Raw genomic sequence first — 22,396 nt, 5'->3', positions numbered from 1 at the left:
CATTAAATGTTAGGCTGATACAACATTTTAGTGCTCTTGGCTTGACTTACTGTAAGGCACTACTGAATCAAACAGTAGCTCTACATTATGCCACAGTAAATCAATATTGTATGTCTTGAAGGAGGTTGCTGGTCTGATAGTGAAAATTAGATTCAGGAGTCTCACCATGGTAAACTGAGAGAGACAAAAGCATCAAAACAGTATCAAGGAATACAATTAGTACTAGTAACTACTAACTAAGAACACAACAATGATTTTTGCACAAAGCAACTTTAATACACATACAAATGTCTTTAAAAATTTTATTCACTTAATCAGACAACCCAAAGGATCTGAAAAAAAAAATACAAATGTAAGAGACATCTAACATGTATGCAAAACTCTATTAATCTAAAATGAAAATAAAAAGGGCTTATTAAATACAGCAATTGAGTAAAACAAGAAGTTCATCAGCTATATCATCCAGTGAAAAGCTCTGATTGTGCAAGAGGTGAAAGTTAACTACAAATGCATGTGTCTGAAATAGACTTGAAGTGTAACCGGCAGCTTTATTTTTCAGGATGCATTTCTGTTTTAGAAATCAGGACAGCACACAAATATCTTCATTCCAACTTCAGCCTGCAAAAGACAAAAATAAAGAAAAAAAAACATTTAACAAGCACTGATGTGAAGCACATGGAAATAACAGAAAACTCATAGAAATGCTATTTAGATGTCGACACTAAATTTTTAACAAATAAAAATGTAAATGGAAATATAGAAAACGGTAATAGTATCTTAATAATACTAAAGTAACACTGGTTTGTTATATATAAAATATCACTTTTTTATTAAATTTGATCAAACTAATTTAAAGATTTTACAGCCCTTACAGCTGCATAATACTATGACACTTTATATTTACTTGTAGAAATGTAGTACATTAATGTAGTAGTTCACTACTGTGACAGAACATGCTGTGCAGTAGATATTGAATGCATTTAGTGATGCTGTGACAATCTGAAAATCCTGAAAAAGAATATCTTGATCTACAAAACTCACTCGTAGGTGGGGGCGTTGGCAGTGGCTCTGATGATCATGTAGCAAAGTGTGAGAGCAGAGAGGACGCCGAAGCTGGCAACAATAAACCACTCTTCTGTTAACAGAGTAAAAGGGGGAGGGGTCATTTTATGTTGAGGGCGGGGCCAGGGTATCATCTCGACAGAGAGCCGAAGAGAAGAGGAAACTGGCGACAGGTGGAGGCGTGAAGAAAAGAGGAACACTTCTCTAATCTGTGGACCAGTAGAGGAAACCATAGGCAAGAGATGATCGCAAACAAGACAGGTAAAACACGAGAGCGAAACTGAATGTAGCACATTCAAAGCAAATTACCCTTAGTGCTGGTTTAGCCATACATTTACAAAGCAGAGAGGATTTTGCATCTGTTAGGAAGACCATGTCATTAGAAAAAGCATCAGTAAGTATTTCTATACATCTGTAAATGCTATAAAAAGGGCATAATGTTTATAGAAATAACCAAAAATCTTCTTTAAAAACATAAATAAATTGCAGAGCTGTTCAAGCAGATACACCTGCTTGGGGTTCTTTAATATAATTAATCACTGCATTACAAACACAGGCCAACAGGAGGGGTTAAAATTGCTGAACATAATATTTTAAAGACATAGCACCAGGACAAATGGTTGGGAAATAATAAATTATCCCTCAAATGTGTAATTACCTTACATCTGTTTCTGCAATAAAGGAGTTTAGTTCCTTGAGCATTTACTTATTTTACCTGCATGCAGTTTTCTGTTCTTTAGTTTAGTTTCATTGCACTCAACATGTGTGCTACTGCTCTGCATAACCTCATTAAAAATTCTGACACAACCTAAACAATAAAATAACTTCAGAGAGAAAGCTAACGAGTGGGTGTCTGTTATTTAAAGCCAGCTTGAGCAAAGTTGAAAGAAAGTCTGACTGCACAGATAATGACATCAAAAACTAGATCTGATCCAATTCCAGGTGAGAGGAAATCTATGGAAACCCACTGAGATGCTAGTGTGCATTTTGTCTGAAATCTTTCGAAATTTACATTTCTAAATTTAACTTTTTAACATGCAAGAGACGATAAGAGGAAAAGGCATAATATAGAATTTGAAAGGTGAATATGATGTCACCAGATCCATAGATTTTGTTTTTGATGAAGGTCTAAGGTTGATACTGTAGGTGGATTGTGTAGCAAAACAATTAAAATAAAATGCTTAGAAAATATTTTCAACTTTAAAAAAAAAGATGAATACAAGATAAAATAGAATTAAAAAATATATATATACTGTATATATTATAAAAATGCATTTTATAAAATAAAATAGGTCCACTTAAGTCAAAAGGAACTTTGTTAAAATGTTCTTGAACTGCTTTTTTATATAAATATAAAAAAAACGTGCATTATTACAACTAAAATATAAAAATGTAATCAATAATATAAAGTCAGATGGTCATTATCGCAAAATAAACACCTACAATGTGATCATCCTTAAGGTATTTCTTTTATGATAATGACTGGCTGAATATACATTATCTGATTTTTTTATACAATTATATATATTACGTAGAATTTTGAATTATATATATATATTACATAGAATTTTGAAATGTCAGAAAAGAGAGGCCAAAGAGTGCCATGACATATACGCAGTGACTTAAGAAGTCTAGTACAAAATATGTATTGCAGTAAAGGGCAGGACACACTGCGGTGGAGCACAGACACCTGCTCACATCACTGAGCTCAGCCTCAGCAGCACACAGATGTCCCTGAACAACAGGTGGAGCGATGCAGTCAGTGCACTACAGAAAGGAAAGCTTATCCCCTGCTGGGGAGGAAATGAAGGAGAAGGTGGGACAGAGGTGAGCAAACTTAAGGACAAAGTGTGCAACTTTTTCAAATGTTAAAATATTTTCCACTATCCCAGTTTAGCATGCAGTTTTTGCAAATCAGTTTGGTGATGCAAAATGACACACTTCACCTTTAAAGAACATCCAGACAGAACAAGAGAGACAAAATAAGAGAGAATAAGCCCCACTTACTAGTGACAGCAATGTTGATCTCTCCAGAGCGAGGAATGAGCTCTTCGTCGGAGGGAAGCTGGGAGGAATTGGAGTGGCGTAGAGGCTCCAGACTGATGCTCGTCTCAGAGGACAAGTCCACCAGCGCTGTCCTCTGGCTGGAGGTCTGACTGCGGGACATCCGATCCATGTCAAAAGCCATGTTGTCCACGCAGGGCAGGTTGGGCTATAAGTACATGAATGTCTTAGAATCATATTTATGTTAATAAAATGGAGACTATGCAAATTTCATATCTTCATATTTTCATATATTCATTAACATTTCATATTAATATCAGAAAAAAAAGATACAATTACATGACATGAAAAATTCATGACATGAATTGACTGAAGTGACCACCAGAGGGAGATACTGGATCATAAATCCTCTACCTCACTGCAAAAACAAGATTACAGGCCAAATTACTTTATATCATTCTGTTCCAACCAGCAACACATATTCATTTTGCCATTTTTTTTTTTTTTTTTACAGTAATGTGTTTACATGCTCAGATCTGTAATAATTCAGGCAATCCATCCCAATTAAACTGCAGGCATCGATGTTATTTTCAAAAGCATCAATCATTATAAAATCATAACAACAGCAAATCAAATAAGACCCTTAGGAATGTCACAACCTGCTGCCCTCTGAGATCAATGTGTCTGTTGTTTTTGTAATAAATTTAAGTCAGTGTGTGTTCACAAAGCTGTACTTTGGGACAAATTGTTCCCAGAATATAGCTATAGAGTAAATGTGACAAAACATCTCTTCAGGGACGTCTGCAAGAATAGAATAGAATAGAATAGAATAGAATAGAATAGAATAGAATAGAATATTACACAAAGTGAATCATTTTCTAAAAATGCAGGTTTTCTTTTACAGGGGTGGTTGTTTAGATAAGTCGATAATAATTATAATTATCTTAATATTATTACTTATTCATTGTTAGTTATTTAAATAATAAATCCTTAACATTTAAACATTATTAATAATGTGTGTGTGGTCCTGGTATCCCCTGCATTATGGGGACCAGTCAATTTTGACCTTGTGGGGGACATGTTTTGGTCCCCATGAGGTTATAAATCATACAGAAAAATCTTTCTTGAAAACTGCAGAAAGTTTTATGTGCAATTTGTACAGTATGAAAAACCATTACGTCTATGGACTGTCCCCATAAAACATACAAACCCAACACGCGTGTGCATGTGTGTGTGCGTTAGGGGTGGGACAATAAATCAATATGGCCATATATCGTGATCCTTCTCCATGCGATATGAGAATCGATATCTGGCGCCAAATATTGATATTTTAATTGATACAATAAGGTGCTCTAAATAGATTTCCCTGCTCACAGAGTCTAAAAATGCGTGGAAATCGCGGCCGCACCATTTACAGCTTCTTTCTAAAAGCGCTCTGACTCTGAGCAAGTTCCATGAACCGCGTTCTCTATGAAGATGGGGAAGCATGAGGAACCGAAGGATAAACAGATTTCCAGCCACTGTATTAGCTTTTACTGCTATATATGTTTATGGAGATGAAAACTAAAAAACTGCCTCGGAACAGCTATCAGCGTGGACCATAGGCGCATATTCAGTTCATGAACCTCTCCGCTCAGATCGCAGGTGGATTTCCCTCACTTTTTTTTTCTGTTTGATAAGCAGTTAAATGTGTTCGTTTACACACAGAGAAAAAGAAAACTTAACCTTTTAAGTCCAAAAATAAAATGATTAATTTAGCCATGTTAAAATTGATTTACAGAATTTTTTTTTGCCGTTTTCTAACAGTTTAAACTTGAAGAAAGAAAGAAAACTTGCACTTAACCTTTTCACAGGCATTTTGTTTAGACAGATATCGTGATGCATCATTATAGGATTTTCTAGAAATATATAGATTATCGCAGAATCGCTGTATTGTGATATTATCTTTATCGTGAGCCATGCATCGTGATTATATCGTATCGTGAGGTACCCTGCGATGCCCACCCCTAGTGTGCGTGTGCTCACCATAACCCCCAGAGCTTTGAGGATGTTGAGTTTACACATCGGACAGGTGCAGTGCTCATTTAGCCACGGATCCACACACATTTTATGGAAGACGTGCCTGAAGAGAAAGAAAAACATTTTGATAGCCATAAATAAAGAACTTATGCATGTTATAATCATCTGTTTACTTTGTGTATATTTAAAGTGTTATACATTTGTTTGCAACACCAAAAATATTAATATGAATTAAATGTTTGTAATCATTCTATTTCTATTATAACCAGGGGTGCAAATAAGTGGTCCACAGGTCCGCATGCACGACCAAAATTAAAAAATGCGCTGTGTAAATAAGTTCTGACAGCGCATTTGCGTACCGACATGAATGACAGCTGTTAATGCGCAGTTACAATATTAGATCGACGAACTGTACTGTATAAGTTTTCTATTCAAACTGAAAGCATAATAGGCAAGCCGCTGCCGTTTTCAAAGCAAAACTGTGACATTTCATTCACTGATGCTCTTCAATCAGCAGCGCTAAACCCAGAAGCGCCAAAATAAAAGCTCGCTGATTTTACGTTTGAAAATGATGAAAATTCTAATTCAAATAATAATACAAATTAGAAAAATATTAGCATTTTATTTTTAGGTTTGCTATAAAATAATTGTATTTGTACGTAATACTTCCTTTTCATTTTAAAATAAAATAGTATTATCACACTTGATTATTTAGTTTATTATTATTATTATAAAAAAAAATAAAGTGCAATAATATTATCATCACTATTATTAATAAAGTTGTTTATAGTTATATTTTATGGGTCACACTCCATGCCCATGTGAGGACCAAACTAAATCTCCAGGTACTCATATGAGAACCAGGCTGAAAAATGTATGTGGACCCCTGATTATAACGATGTAAAACCATGAGATTGCAGCATCAAGCCTTTGATATCACCGTAACTCGATGAATATTTGAAACTGCTCTAAGAACACTGCTGCAAGAAGGACATTACATGTAAAAGCACATTACACATTTATATTACATCCAGAGAGAGGAGAGAGTGAGATTGGAAGATTAAAAGCAACAAGCTGGTGGACTTCAAAGGCGCAACATGAGCTTTTACAGAGAGCTTTTGAGTCTCTTCTCCTCCTCATATCCGGCTGTCGCACAATCCGAGCGGTGTTTACTCCAGGAAAGACCCTGGGCTCTCGATAGCGGAAACCCTCTTCATGAGGGAGACTCTCGGCACAAGCCAGCCATTGAGGCTCATGCTAGAGACAAGGCAGCCATTGTGGCTCTGAAAATTATGAAGAATCTTTATAACTGCATCATAGAACTGGGCAATTTATATTTAAAAATGAATCCTAATGCGTTTTGGTAACTCGTTCAAATGGACTGTTCCAGAAGTGCATCGAACTAAGTCTAACACTATTTTTTTGTTTTGTTTGCGCAGTCTTTAGGAAACTTAACGGCCAAATAAAAATACATCAAATACACTACCATTTGAACTTTCTATTAATCAAAGAATCTTAATATATGCATCATGGATTACACAATATTATGCAGCATAGATGTTTTCATCATTGATAAAAAGAAAGGGTTCCTGTGCATCAAATCATTATATTAGAATGATTTCTGAAGGATCATGTGACACTGAAGACTGAATATTCAGCTTTGTCATCACAGAAATAAATTACATATTGCAATATATTAAAATAGAAAATTGTACAAATATTTCACAATATTACTGTTTATCCTATACTTCTGATCAAATCAATGCAGCCTTGGCGAGCATAAGAGGCTTTTAAAAACATATTACCAACTCGAAAATCAATGCAAATATATTCAATACATCACTCATCCCTACAGCATTCACCCCAGCAGCCTCAAACACAGCAAAAGGGGGCCCAAAACCACATTTTAAAACCCCTCAAGTGAGTATGCTAGTTATATCAGTATTACATAAGTTCCCAAAGGAATACAGGCAGGTTCCTCAGCTAAGAAATGTGTTTTGAGAGAGATTTTAATACAACCTGAACAGAACTACTGGACGAGAGAGCTTGTGGAATACTGCTGCAGCAATACATTTCAGAGGGGTTATCTCAGGATGACAAATAATGCTAAGTGCCACTGACACACTGTGATTTATGGGTGCTAAAAGGTTGTATGCTTCTGAATTGATCCTGTACTGAAGCAGTGTGCAGACAAACTCTAACAAAGCTTTATTTGCTTGGAGGGAGAACATGCAAACAAGGGTCAAATGAATTAATGACGAGGGTGCTTACAACACAAAGGATACATAAAGAGGTGCATGCCTTCAAACTAAGACACACCAGCTCTGTGTGTGGTGGACCCATTCTTTATGATCTGTATTATTTTACAGTTACCATAGCACATACATATTTAAATACAAATTTCAGTCCACCAGGACATAAAACAGTAAGTCATATCCATGAAGTGAAGGGCACACCCCTAAGGAAGTTAAAGCGAAGCTAATGCACAGGGACGTAAATTGAATGGCCATGGCTGGGTCAAGTGCTGCCATTACTTGTGCTATGAGTTATTGATTGTGGCTGGAGATGCTTAAGCTTAAGAGAGCAGAGACACTCACCTTAAGAACAGATAACCATAAGATAAGAACAGATGACAACCTTTTCCACACACACACACACACACACACACACACACACACACACACACACAGACACACACACACACACACACACACACACACAAGTTTAGGGTCTTTACTCTTCAGTGTCTTCTTCAATGTCAAATGATCAATCAGAAATCATTCTAATATGCTGATTTGTGCTCAAGAAATAGTTCTTATTATTATCAAGGCAGAAAACAGTTGCTTAATGCTGTTTGATATTTTTGTGGAAACGTGACACTTTAAGGATTCTGTGATTACTAGAAGGTTCAAAGGGACAGCATGTATTTTATTTTTTATTTTTTTGGTTGCTTTTGATCTATTTTATTTAATAAATAAGTACATTTCTTTAAAAAAAAAAAATCTAAACGTTATTCCAATGAAAACAATTATTTTATTTATTTTTTTATAATCTTTCATCAAAGTGTAGTAATAATCGAACCAAGGAAAAACTAATATTAACCCATAATATTAATACTTCTCTTTCACGATCCAGTGATCTTGATTGTTAAAATCTTGCACTATGTACAGTGGGGAAAATAATTATTTGATCCCTTGCTGATTTTGTAAGTTTGCTCACTTAAAAACTTATTAATGATTAATAATTTAGAGAGGATTTGTAAAAGAGGAGTGGACCAAAATCCCTTACCTCTGTGATTGCCAACAAGGGTTTCTTCACCAAGTACAAAGTCATGTTTTGCTTGGGGATCAAATACTTATTTGACTCAAATTTTTTTTTTAACATTTGTATGCTGCTTTTTTTTCTGGATTTTTTGTTTGATATTCTGTCTCAGTTAAAATAAACCTACCATAAAAATTATAAACCCTTATTTTTTTTAAGTGGGCAAACATACAAAATCAGCAGGGGAACAAATAATTATTTTCCTCACTGTATGTCCTGAATATTTTTCCTTTTTTTTTAAAGAAATAAACTATATGGTCAAAAAATAAGCAGACACCTCTTTATGACAAATGGTTTTGGCTATTCCAGTTAAAATTCGTAATTAAACAGAATAGAATGACATAACTGTATGACAACTCTAACATTGGGTAGGGCCTTTTCTATTCCAGCATGACAATTAACCTGGTGCACAAAGCAAGTTCCAAAGAAAATGTTTGAAAGAACTTGACTAGTCAACCCTTAAACCCATATTGAACACCTTTGGGATGAATTGAAATCGCTTAGGAATCATTCTATGTCAGTGCCTGTCCTTATGGAGGTCATGCATTTGCATTGTGTATTTATTGTGTATTTAATTTTTTTTGCAATTTGCTTTCTTCTTTTAAGTGAACACCTTTTTGAAGATCCCTCAGAGCTAAACTAGCTGTGAATATCTTATGCTGAATAGTGAATGAGATAAATATCCAACATTCTTATTGTAATCAACAATTATGAGGAATTGCTAGGAAGCACTGGTCTGTTAAAAGACCCCATGAAATCAAAGATAGGTGTCCGTTTTCTTTCCTGTGTTGACATCAAGTCTTCAAACAGGAGGTTACAGCAGCCAATATTTTTAATGTCCAAAATTTTTAATAGCCAATGGGTTTATATATTTTGCCACATTTTGGGAGTATGTTACCATATACCATCTACAATGCATGGTACTTTAAGACCTGGATGGTCATCCAACCATTTCTTACGATGACTAAGAGTTTCAGACTGGTTTGTTGCTAGATGGCAGCAGCTGTCTGAGGCAGCACAGATGCTGCAGCTCATGAGTGTGTTATTTGATCTGACTGGAGTGAAGCAGTGATTCAGCCGTAAGCAGAGAACAATGCAATTAACCAGGCTCTGGATTAGTGCTTCATCGCTGCTGTACAGTTGTAGAGACAGAAACAGGGGCCGAAAGAGATAATAAGGATAGAGCGTGAGTGGGTGTGGATGAAAAGAGTAAAATATCAATGCTAGTAGATATCATGGAGAGATTACTGATTCTGTACTAGAGATAGTCCACCAATTTGTATTTATCTTTCATTTTCCAAATCATTTACTCGTTCCAAACCTATATGACTGACTTTCTAGCATCAAACACAAAAGGAGATATTTAGCAGAATGTCCAAGATATTTTATAAAATGTCAAAAACAGGAAGGAATAATCATGAAAAAACTGGTGAGTAACTGCACGAAGCAGCTCACAGTGTATCTATAAAGGCATTTATAGCATGTGAACACATACAGTTCGCGTGTTTGGTGAGCCACAAAATTAGCAGCTAGACTTCCAGCTGTGTGACCAGGTCATATTCAGCAGATGGTGTCTGAAACAGTAGGAAAGGGCATGTTTGTGTATTTGTGTGTGCATACTGTATGTCACATCCCTTTAATATACTGTGCATGAATAGTGTGTATCTGTTTGTAAGTACAAATGCGTGTGTGTTTGTGTGTTGGCTGCCTAGAGGTCACTGGAAGCTGAGCTGCTAAAAATAAGCAGTGCGGGTCTGACAGGGCAGTGATTCACAGCCACAGCAGTGCCATATTTCCTCAACAAACTCACATCTCACAACAGCAACTGACCCCTGATCTCCCTTTCTCTCCAAATGTCATTTGACCATTATTCAAAGTCTGGGGTGAAAACCAAATTGCATTGGATAATGCAAAAATATGTTGCCAGCGGACAACATAAGCCAAAATGTTAAAATTATAAAATCATAAGTTTAAATTCTGAATAAAAACATAAAAGTAAATTTTATTATTTTTACTATACAACAACAACAAAAGAGAATTAAATACATTTATATGAATAAATCCTATTATTATTATTAGTAGTAGTAGTAGTAGTAGCAGACCACAAAAAAGAGAAAGTAAGAAATTCTGGACCAGCATTTAAAATAAAAAAGGATATTTCATTACCCTTGTTTCACAAAGCGAAACTAAATGCATATGTAAATACACACAGACACACAATCTTACTTGCAGGGTAGGATCCGGACCACATCGTTTAGCTGATAACCTTCAATGCACACTGCACAATGATTAAAATCTGGCTCTGTTTCCTGCAAAATATGAACACAAGATGAAGAATAAAGATTAGCCTTTTCATTAGTCAAAATATAGTTAAAAATGTCATTTTCAACATTAGAAAGTTTCATTAGGACACAGATACAGGGTACATCAGGGCAGTTTTAGGATAATTTGCCAGTCAAACAAGAACAGGACTGTCAAATGATTATTAATTTTATTGCTAAAATACAATAAATTATCACTGACCACACGTAAAGTGAAAATACTGACAAGACAACTTAATAGGCAAGATTATGTTGCTAAATTTTTAATACAATTACGCGCAGCTGCATTTTTGACCAATGCTACTCATCAAAACACAACAGAAATAGAAAACAAGTGATCATTGTAAGGTTCTGCTGTTTATCACTTGTTGGATGTGACAAGCTAAGGACAAAAACCAAAAAAAAAGGAAAACGGTTTAAGATAAATCAATATCAGTACAGAAATATAACGTACAGAAAAACTCTTAATATAACTCCATTTAGGACCTTGATCTTCCGTACTATTTCTACTTAAGCACCACTAGCCCATTATTATTAAATATGTATGCTGGCCTAATCTGTGAGAAATGGGAATAAGGCAGGAGTGAAATTCTCTTTATACTCAATATGCTTTGAGTACTTGCATTTCGCTCTATATTGATCTGATCTCTTGACCTCCTCGCTGCCTCGTCCTTGTATTCAACTTGCCCAGCTATTCACAAGTGCACCATTTAAGGTTCAGATACCACACTCATTCACTAGATTATAAAGTCAAACTAATACGATATTCTTTAAATAGATAAGATTAAAATGGTCTAACTATCAAATCTGTACCTGTTACAATAGCAAAGTATGTAATATACATGTACACAGTATTGCATGTAGAATGCTGTTAACATAAGAGCACACAATAATCTCTTTCTTAACTTCTGACAGTCCAGTCAAACAATACATCAAGAGTTTAAATGCACAATAACTGTTTATGTATGAGGTGATAACCAGCTATCACTCGCTTAATTAAAAATGCATGTAAATTAGGTCACCTAAACATGTGATCTGCATGAGTATAGTGTTGAATAATACAGTTAAACAATATAATTGCATAATGCACATGGTTTTACATACTACTTCAACAAATAGTAGGCAGCAAAATATGCAGAGTAAGCTGTTCATTATGCAGTAAGCTAAAATTTCAGCTAGTATGTTATTATGTTACAACAAATGGCTCCTGTGACAAGAGAATACATGTGTCCTAAATATAGTGACACCAAAAATGCAAAAAATAGATCTGATACAGTGCCCATTTTTATCATATCAAATATCATATACAAAGCCACCTGTGACTGAGAGCAATAAAATAAAATTTAATCTCACATCAAATCTGATTTTATCCATAAAGCAGGCAGGGAAATATGTAATATTCGAATTATGTAAAAGTTTTTTAGTGACACTTATTTAGACACAGTTTTACAATTCTAGAAACACTTAAAAAATAAAGATCAAGACGAGCACATAGTATTATGGGATCAAGTCAAATTTAGCAAATCAAGTAGGTCATCTGGGTATTCCATGCACACCGTAAATTTGCATACTCTGCAAACTACACTTACGGCATACTCCATTCCTAGCTCAAGGTATGACAGCATGCCATTCAGAACATTCCGACTGTATTTTGTGTCAAATAATTTCCTACCACGGGTCCCAAAAATACTGGAATATAAACAGAATAAAAACGGAAAGGAGTGTGGAAAACATTCCATCAGTGTGCTTCTAGAAACTCATGTCAACTCTCAGAGAAAAGTATAGGAAGCTGCTCAGGTAACAGCTCTATCTAGTTATTGCAGAGTGACTGAGCAGGAGAGAGCGATTGTTCAGCAGATTTAGCAGATACAATGTGTCAAAGATGCTGTATTTCTCTGGCTCTGCTTTCAGTCCATCTGTCACTTGACTGACCTATGAGGTCAGTCTGAAGCAAATCTTGACAACACAGAGGAAACACTGCCTACTCGTAGGAGTGACTAGTGATCTGCATTTCTTCACATGCATTTTTTTGAAGAATAATACTAAGCTTCAGTGTTTTTTATAACTCTTTAATACCAATTTAAAAAAAGCCTGATAATGACAAAGCTGTGACAAAATGAGTTTGTGTGTTAATACATGCTTTTTTTTGTCATGAGAACTCTGGGAAGATTTTAGCATGGTAATGGATATGACAGTGTTAATGTATTTGGTCTTGGTGTAATGGATCTGCTACGTTGCTGCTGTTGGATTGCTGTTGCTGTTGGTTATTGCTGCTGCTGCAAAGCAAGTACAGGAACTTGTTACTGCAAATACATATGCCGATACGGTGCTGTGAGTATTTAAGATAAAATAGCATATATAATAACTCGTAGTAGATCTATACAGGTGGAGCGTTTCAGAGGAACTCTGAAAGCATGCAGCAAATTGCTCTAGTGAACGCTAGCCATTTAAACGTAAAGCAGCAAGCTCATTAGCTGTGTATGCAACATGAACCAATCAGCTTGTACCAAGTAGTTTAACGCTGTAAATATCATCAATTTGCATCATGACAGAACTTGGCATTTATATTATATGTTTTTGCAATGAACAGTATTGTTATCATTAAACCAAAAAATTGGTAATCCAAATAAAGCTGAAATAAAATATAATAATAAATTTAATCAGCATATCAATTAATTAATTCCACTTTTCTTTAAATCTATTAATAGCCCTAATATATAGTGCTACAATATCTACTTATGTGGCATTCTTACCCTATATTTAATGTGACTTCATCATAAATTCCCAATAAGACTTAAGAGTTATGCAGGAAAAACAAGCTGTAGTAACGCTTTCAAATACTATTTATATATTATCATAGCATAAATATACCTCTAGTAGCAGGCAACGCATCACTCAGGCAGCTCACTAGACCTCCCTGGGCATGAAGCCATTTAGAAAGTGACAAAAATCCTCCTAGGTTTTATATCACACTCTGCTCTTCCTGGAAGCATCTTCTCTACTCTAGATGCTATTTCCGTCACCTGGCAGTGTCCTGCATGGTCAAGGTCATGTTGTGGCGAGTGGTGTTCGGTTTCTAATGGGCCCCTCTCAGCGTGAGAGTCATCGACTGTGGTCCGGTCGGTCCCTGCAGAGGGACGTGGCCGATACTCAGAGGCTTAGAGGCTTCAGCCAAGGCAGTGAAGCTGTAAGGATGCATCATCGCTGATAACTGATTGAAAAAGTGTATGCAATCACTTGAAAAAAAAAGGAAAAAGGAGAGAGAACAAGAGAGAGAGGCAGAGGAAGACAGACAGATGTTCTCGCACTCAATATCTACCGAGCATGACCTCTCAGGTGAAAGGTTTCAATTTCTTGCAGCACTTCTCCAAGGCCACTGATGTTTTATTCATGGCTGATGTGAGCTGACCTTGACTGGGCTATGATACACACTGACTGGCACAGCTCCACCCCTTCTCCAAACCAAACATCTGTGAAGTCTCCCGACCCTTCTTACCTCATCGCTCACCTGACAGTCATTCACCTTTACACAGGTCAATGTCTTTCTTTGGACTTTGTGGTAAATTCAGCAAGATTACTTTTAGAGATGAACCTAGACTGTTTGTCACCAATATTTAACAGCCAATTATTGATTAAATTAGACCTTGAGCAAAGGTTTCATATGCACTGTATTATTATACAAGCAATGATGCACTAAATGCATAAATATACTGTGCATTAGTTTTTGTAAAAATCCTGAAACCCCTAATTACTTTATTATAAAGAGGACAAAAAAGCAGTGCAGTGTTGTTTGTTTTGCTGTATCAGAAAGATGGATTTCAAAAGTTTAACCTGATCGGAGTTTGCTTTTTATTATATTTAAAAAAAGTAAAAAATGGCAAAGCTGAATTTACAGCAGCCAGAATATATGCTGGTTTAGTGCTCAAGAGACAGTCAATGTTAAAACAGTTAATATTTTTACGTAGACTGTCATGCATTTTTTTATGATACTTTGATGAATGGAAAGTTAAAAAAACTGAATTTATTTTAAATAGAAATGTGTGGTAACATTATACATTTAGAATTACTGTCACTTTTGATTAATTTATTAAATCCTTGCTTAATAAAATATGAATTTCTTAAAAAATATATATTATGCATTATACTATGCAAGCAATGATGAATGATGATTTTGTTAAAACCAGTACATGCTGTGCAGTATTGTTTGTTTTGCTGTAAACAGAAACAAGGATTTTAACATTTTAACCTGATCTGATTTTGTTCTTTTTTTATAATTAAAAAAGTAATTTAGCCCTGTGATGGCAAAGCTGAATTTTCAGCAGCCATAATATATGCTGATTTAGTGCTCAAGAAACACTAAATCAGTTGTTACTTAATATTTTTATGGAAACTGTCATACATTTTTTTTAATGATACTTGGATGAACAAAGTAAAAAAAAAAAAAAGCATTTATTTGAAATGGAAATGTTTTGCAACAGTATAAATGTCTTTACTGTCACTTTTGAATAATTTATTAAATCCTTGCTGAATAAAAGTACTAATTTCTATAAAAAGTATTATGCATTATATTATTATATCAGTACATGTAGTGCAGTGCAGTTTGTTTTGCTGCAAACAGAAACACAGATTTCAACAGTTTCACCTGCTCTGAGTTTGCTTCTTCTAAAGTAATAATAGTGAGCAGATAAGTATCACCATCTAGCAATTTCCAAAGGCGCCGTGTTTTGTTTATGCTCTTTAGGCGTCTGCTTTTAAACCGCACACACTCTGTGTAGGCTGTAATGTATGGGTTGCTGCTAGACAGCAAGGCTGGTGGGAGAAAACTGGATTTAATGTAAATTTGTTTCTAACTACTAGTATTTTTCAGTTGTTGAACGCAGCTCTAAATAACCAAGCTATGTGCGTAAAGAATGTGATTAAGCACTCAGAAGAATAGTGACAGCCATATTTAGCTGCAGTGCATACGTGTCCAGTGAGTCCTTCATAGAATACGGTGATGCATTATGAATGGAGAATGGCACAAACAGTTTCATAATAGCACATAGTGCTGCTTACTATAGCCTGGCAGACATGACATGAATAGAGTCGAGCCTGAGAAAAGTAAACAAGCAATGACGTCAAAAGACCTCACCTTGTCCCCTCTTTTTACTGTCCTGGTAGTCAGCTTGCTAATGGCCTTCTTGGCAGCATCTCCCAGCCGTCGCTATAGTAACAAAGGACAGAGAGGAGACAGTAATTCACATCATTTTAGATTCACAGCTTGACTTAATGAAACAGGAAATTAAAATGACTAAAAGTCCGGGAATAAAAGACTCTAAACAGCAGAAAAAAATAGCAATTCAGATTTTGATAAACAAGGTAGAGCTGAATAATAATGCAGAGGAGAAAGCATTAGCAATATTAATTGTGATAAAAGCAGCATATCAGAGAGTCTTATCAGGATTGTATAAAGCAAATGAGGCTGAGTTAGTGAAAGGCCTGACAGAGAGGGCCATAAATAAAAGACTCGAAGTGCAGTCTGTGATGGGCAGCTCATTGTCTGTGTGTGTGTTTATGAATGTTTGTTCTGAGATGTCCTAGGTCTTCATTCTGCCAGTTTATTGCTAAATAAACAGCCCAGTGATTTACCGCCGACAGTTTACAGAAAAAGCCAAAGGGCCAACCAGGGCCAAAGGATTTGTGCTAGCTAAACTGTGTGTGTTTGTGTGCTATATTTTCAAGGGTCTCAAAATGTCCTCTCAAATATAGACACAAATAAACTGAATCATGAGGATGTCTTCACAAGTAAAATGGCCAAATTATGTTTTAATTAAAATCGCAAAATGCCAAAGGGGTTAGGGTCAGTCTGCACTAATTATAATAAGCTTAATTAAAAACCAATAGATGTCAATGGGAGGTGCAGTATGTGTGTGCCGGTGTGTGTAAATGTTTGCGATTACATTTAGTTTAGATGCCACCAAAACACTAAAATTATCTGTTAATCTGCTAAATACACAATCCATTTAAAATGTTTATGAAAGACGTCTCTCATGTTCACCATTTATTTGCTAATACAGTAAATAGTAATACAGTAAATAGTAATATTGCTAAATATTATTAGACTGTTTATTTGAATTATTAGATCCCTCAAAAATTATTCTAATATCAATTTGGTGCTCAAGACACATTTCATTTATATTTTAACTAACGTTGAAAACAGTTGTTCTGCTTAAAATTTTTGTGGAAACTGTCATACATTTTTAGGGCTCTTGGATAAATAGAAAGTTTAAAAGAACATCCTTTATTTGAAATAGAAATGTTTTGTAACATTGTAAATGTTTTCACTGCCACTTTTGAACAATGTATTGCACTCTTGCTGAATCATTTTTCTTTCCTTTTTTTTTTTGCGGGGGGGGGGGGGGGGGGGGGGGTTATGGTAGCAGATCACTCAAAAATCTGCTAATAACACAACCAAAAAAAGAAAGATATATTGGCAAAACAGAATAAGCAATGTGCTAATGAGCTTTTTCTGAAACTGTTTATGACTTGCCTGTTTATACCATATAGATTCAGAGAATGTAGTAAATTCAGAGGCCTGGTAAAAGCGAAAGGGTTGAGAGACATCAACACTACAGTGGAGTAATGAGGACTATGAGTGTGTGTGTGTGTGGAACCAAACGCTGAAGAGGCAGAGTGTCACCAAACACACATACACACATTTCTGCATTAAGATTTCATGAGCTGGGAAGGCTGGGCCATTTACTACTATCTTTGAACACACAGGAAGTTCTTGAAGGTCAGATAAGCCTGTTAAATATCAGAGAGATCTTTGGAAGAAAAATCTGGCAATGTTTTTAGATGCAAGCTTGAGGGTGAGAGTGTGTTTATGTGTGTATTGTTCAAAAGAGCAACAGGAGAACACAGAAACAGAAGTGCTAGGCTGGTAGATCTGTGTGTGTTGTGTAAGACCTGACTGCGGTCCCGTGCGCTGGTGTCTCTGATCTTCTGGATGAAGTAGAAGATCAGCCAAGCAGAGGAGATAATCATCAGTACGATAAAGGAGATGGAGACGAACACCAAAGAGCCGCGGTTGATGTTCTTGGGCAGTCCTCGTGACCCAACCATCACGGACACCAACACAGTCTGGTTCTTCTCCAGGAATCCTAGAATCTCCTTTCCAAAGGACTCTGTGATCATAACTGCCACGATGTCTCCAGTGCCTTAGGGGGAGATAAATTATATTGAGATATAGGTTGTTTTCATCCAATTAAATATGTGAAGGATAAAAAAAGATTAATAATACAATAATTAAATAATAAAATAAAAATACTTTCAAGTATTAATAATAATAATAATAATAATAATATGTATTTTATCATTTTACAGCACATTTCAAAATTCAAATTTAAATGTCTGCATATTTTCATGATTGCAACCTGTCAGAACAAAAGCTTTATGGCAGTGGTTCTCAACCCGCGGCTCGCAGGCCGCATGCAGCCCGTCACGAATCCAAATGCGGCCCACCATGCTGAATGTTACAGTCTATGTGCTGAACACAATTAATATGATTGTAAAGCGATTTGGGTGTACAGCAATCCACAGTAAAAAGGGCTATATAAATGCCTCATTCATTAAAAAATAACTTTCAGTTTTACAATTCATTTTAGTTTTTACATTAATTTAAAAATGCACTAAACAAATACAAGCTATAATGTTTTTATGTAAAATAATTTTGTTTTTCATATATTATTTTCAGACATGAGCAGATCTATGTACTCACGTAATTAATGTTACACATTTAACGAACCCTTACAAGCGCGCACTTTGGCAGAATTCAATTCAAATAGTCATCAGCAGCCATTAGTTCTGTAAAATTGAGCATCAAATTTGTTAAGGGAGAAAACAAAATGTGGAAAATGCCAGCGAAGGAATGCATTCAAACAAGAATAGTCACAGCATCAGCAGTGAAGAGTGTGTTGGACTTTCAGCATCGACTTTCCGTTTGCCCCGCCACTCACTTGAAGATGTTCAGGTAAAAAACAAAAACACCCATAGGCTACTACGCAGCAATCATCCTTAATTACAGAAATGTGGCAAAACATCTCTGGAGAGAGCCTCAGACTACTAAATTCGAAAATGCTTTTCATATTTGGATCAACATAGGCTACATTTGTGAACACACACTTTCTGCAATGTCGCGCGTCGAGTCACGCTTCCGTGTGCGTCTTACAGACCGTATCTTACAATCACAACTTCATTGTGCTGGTACTCCTTTCGAGCAGAATTTCACAAAATTGCTCAGCTCCAGACAGCATCTGGTGTTTTATTAATGGTGAGTACAATTATTTATATTTATAATTAATATTATAAATCTGCTAGGTTTGTATTGATGACGTAATATGTAAATGACAAGCGTGCGGCCCGTGAGACCATAGTGCGGCCGGGTGAAAGAAAGGTTGAGAACCACTGCTTCATGGTATATACTGTTTGAAAATGAAGAAATGAGGACGTAAATATTAGTATTGTAATTTTACAGTAAAATAAAATTATTTGTATTACTTATTTTGCAGTATATATTTTACAGTATTTAAAAATATTACAATACATTTCTTATTTTGTTTACATGTTTATTTTAGGAAAGATACAAATAAAACTTATTTTAATTATTATATTATAGTTATATTGAATATATAGTTTTCTGAAATGATTAAATATAAAGTATATAAAATATACAACAAATACAGAGAGATCTGTAAAATGTTGTTTGTACCCCTGTAAAAGGTTACAAACAACATTTTAGAGCAAAGCTTCACAATTCATTGCATTTTTTTTTACCTGCATTGAAAGCATACATACGCACGGATGTTGTCCAACTCAGTTTAATACTCCTGATCTGACCTATTATACATTCACAGTCACACAAATGGCACACTAATCATGCCAACACAAAATGAGGACAAACAAACACCCCGTCCATCCCCCCACCACAAACACACACAATAACACCGATCTAGGGCTTAGGCCGTGCCATAGACACTGATATAATACTGGCCCTTAGGCTTTGCAATAATAAGGTTAGAACAGTACAGATGGAAACCTATTGCAGACCTGCCCTAGTCAGCGATCTAATCTCACCGTATTCTGCACTTGAACTGCCCTATATACAGGAAAATAAATGCAATAACAAATACCATCACATAACTATTATTATGCTGGTCAAAACACATTTTAGCAAATGAGACTCAAATCTTTCTTATTTTTACTATAGCTAGACTAACCTTGATGGCACAAACTCAAAATACAAACCATTTTGAGAGATTTATCTGTCATATCTAGCCGTGTCCTGACATTTCCACATACAATGTTGTGTTTGTGGTTTCTGGCATTTCAGACTGCAAGTGTTTGGACTGACAGACTGCAGGGACACATCTTTGAGGTAAGGTTCTCTAATAAACCACTGAGATGCCATAATACAACATTAACTGGCTTTTTCCAATGACGAGTCTCAGTGCCTCTATGGTCTACAAGGCACAAATCTACTTTCACAGCTTTGTAGCAGCAGATAGCATGGCAGGGCTGTGAAAGAATCACAAGGGACACAGGTTATACAAAACCTCACAAAAAGCACCACATGGAGCTATTGCTTCTTAAAGCATTACGTTAATTACAAAGAAACTTTAATACTAACTATCTTAGTATTATGAATGTATACGAGAATGTTTTGCATTTCTATTGAGCTGGTACAAACGATAAGCTGTGGATCATTCTCAAAACATGTGCAATCTCAAAACATTAACATCAGGAATACATACATCCTGAACATCAGGATACAACATTCTGAAATACATCAAAAAGTTTCAGTGCAACTTTGAACTTCTTTTTCCATAATAAGAAAGGAAAGTAAAACAGAAGCATTTTACTAGTGGTTGCAAATGTCTACATTTTGAGTAAATGTCGAATGAAATAAGCTTTGTATATAAGAAAGACATATAGGACATATAAGACATATAATCAGCACTCTCAACAGTTTATTAAGGGTTTGAGTAGATAACGACTGTGGTGTAAGGCTAAAGGGTGAACAAGCATGCATTTATTATGGAAGTAATCAAGGGTACATCAACCCTTGTGTATAAAAACTGCTGCATCTTACAGCCAAATCCTGAATGTCAAAAGGGTTCAAAGAGTGAAAAAGGAGTCTCAATGTCACATAATGTTAGTGTGAATGTGGCTGCTTGTGTGTCTGACATTATGGTTGTTTCATCATGCATAAACAAAGGTTTAATTTGCAGTTTACCAGCTGGTATGATTTTGTATAGATTTTTTTTATATGCACTGGTGTACGTGAGCACTAATGTTTATGCACAGGTGTAAATGAGACGTGACTGTTTAGCACGCTGCCTGGCTCAGAAGGCAGTTTGTCAGCAGTAAATATGATGTCTAGGGCAGGACAGGGACAATTTGCTCCAACGGTGACTGATAGAGCAGCTCTGACCAACTCCAAGGCCATTTTTTCTCCATAAGCAGCATGAGAACCAAGAGATGTATATCATGATATACATCATGTTGCATAACTCACGCACAGGAACAGTCTGTTGATGACACTTACAGTATTATCAAACCAAATATTATGAGCTATAATAATAATAACCATATCATTATCAAATATGATTCTAATAGAGATCTCAATAAAATTAGCCAAATATGGATTAAAATGTAAAAAAATAATGACTCATCCTTCATGCATTTAGAGTTGCTGAAGAAGTCTAAATGGTCTTACTTTATAACAGCGATTGGAAATTAATTTTATTCATTATTGATTGTTCCTTGCATAAAGGTCAAGGCATGCAAATATTGATCTGTGTTAAAGGGGAAACTCCTTCAAAGGTGGTCCTAAGCCCTGCACATGCTGACTGACACCGACAGTGAAGGTGATGTGATCCTTCAAACCACAGTGACTCAAGAGAGCATGTGACATTATGAATTTAAATGCACTCTGCATGTAACTGGTTTTAAAATATTGGTTTCAACTCTTGGAAGTAATGTGTCAGTTTGCTTGCAGCTTTTAAGTTTGCAAACATATCTCCACCCCGACACACACACAAATGCAACCCCAAACTTCCTGTGGGTGCACAAAATACATTTTTTTAAAAGGTAGTGATCTGAATGTGTGACTGAAATCTACATATGAAAATATTGCCTCACATGTATTTAAAAATAATAATAATAACAGAAAAAAAATGTCATGTGATGCAAGAACAATGATCCACCTGGATAAACCCATTCACTGATGCATTGCAACTGTCTTTCAAAAAATGTTTGATCCAGACAATCCAGACATTTTGTTATGTGCTTTTGTCATTTGTTGTTATTTTTTTATATTTCTAATTATCTTTGAATTATACTACTACTATTAATAATAATAATAATAATTATTATTTTAGTTTTGTGATTTTAGCTCTTCAACTTATTTTTATTTTAGTTAGTTTAGTAAAGTTTTTCTTTAAGCTTTTCATTAAGATTTAGCATTCCATTCACATTACACAAAAGCAGAAGATCTTGTATAAGATCTTAACAATAAATTTGGTAACAAGTCACCCTAACTCAAGAAGGCTTGCATCCCTATGCTGTTGATAAAAAAATCAAGAACCCTTGGACAATTGTCTCATGACACTATGAATCAAAATCCAGCT

General features: G+C 35.4%; 1 protein-coding gene across 2 annotated transcripts in view; it reads right to left on the bottom strand.

Moving 5' to 3' along the window:
• Positions 1–22,396, bottom strand: part of LOC306883381 (E3 ubiquitin-protein ligase RNF130-like) — a 47,088-nt gene that overhangs the window by 3,110 nt on the left and 21,582 nt on the right. Inside the window, exons 4-10 of one of the 2 annotated variants that reach the window (XM_079438585.1) lie at positions 17,676–17,926; positions 15,859–15,930; positions 10,633–10,715; positions 5,092–5,188; positions 3,070–3,274; positions 1,042–1,135; positions 253–618 (exon numbers count right to left, since the gene is read on the bottom strand). In XM_079438585.1, the coding sequence (XP_079294711.1) occupies positions 603–618; positions 1,042–1,135; positions 3,070–3,274; positions 5,092–5,188; positions 10,633–10,715; positions 15,859–15,930; positions 17,676–17,926 (818 nt within the window). In that variant the 3' untranslated portion in view covers positions 253–602. Of the gene's footprint in view, positions 1–252; positions 619–1,041; positions 1,136–3,069; positions 3,275–5,091; positions 5,189–10,632; positions 10,716–15,858; positions 15,931–17,675; positions 17,927–22,396 lie in introns of those variants that run through there. The other variant, XM_079438586.1, reaches the window with a different exon arrangement.

Source organism: Barbus barbus (genome assembly GCF_936440315.1).
Source record: "Barbus barbus genome assembly, chromosome: 17".
In the NCBI taxonomy this organism is placed as follows: domain Eukaryota; kingdom Metazoa; phylum Chordata; class Actinopteri; order Cypriniformes; family Cyprinidae; genus Barbus; species Barbus barbus.
The sequence above is the reverse complement of the archived record's forward strand: the minus strand, read 5'-3'. Positions and strand labels throughout refer to the sequence as shown.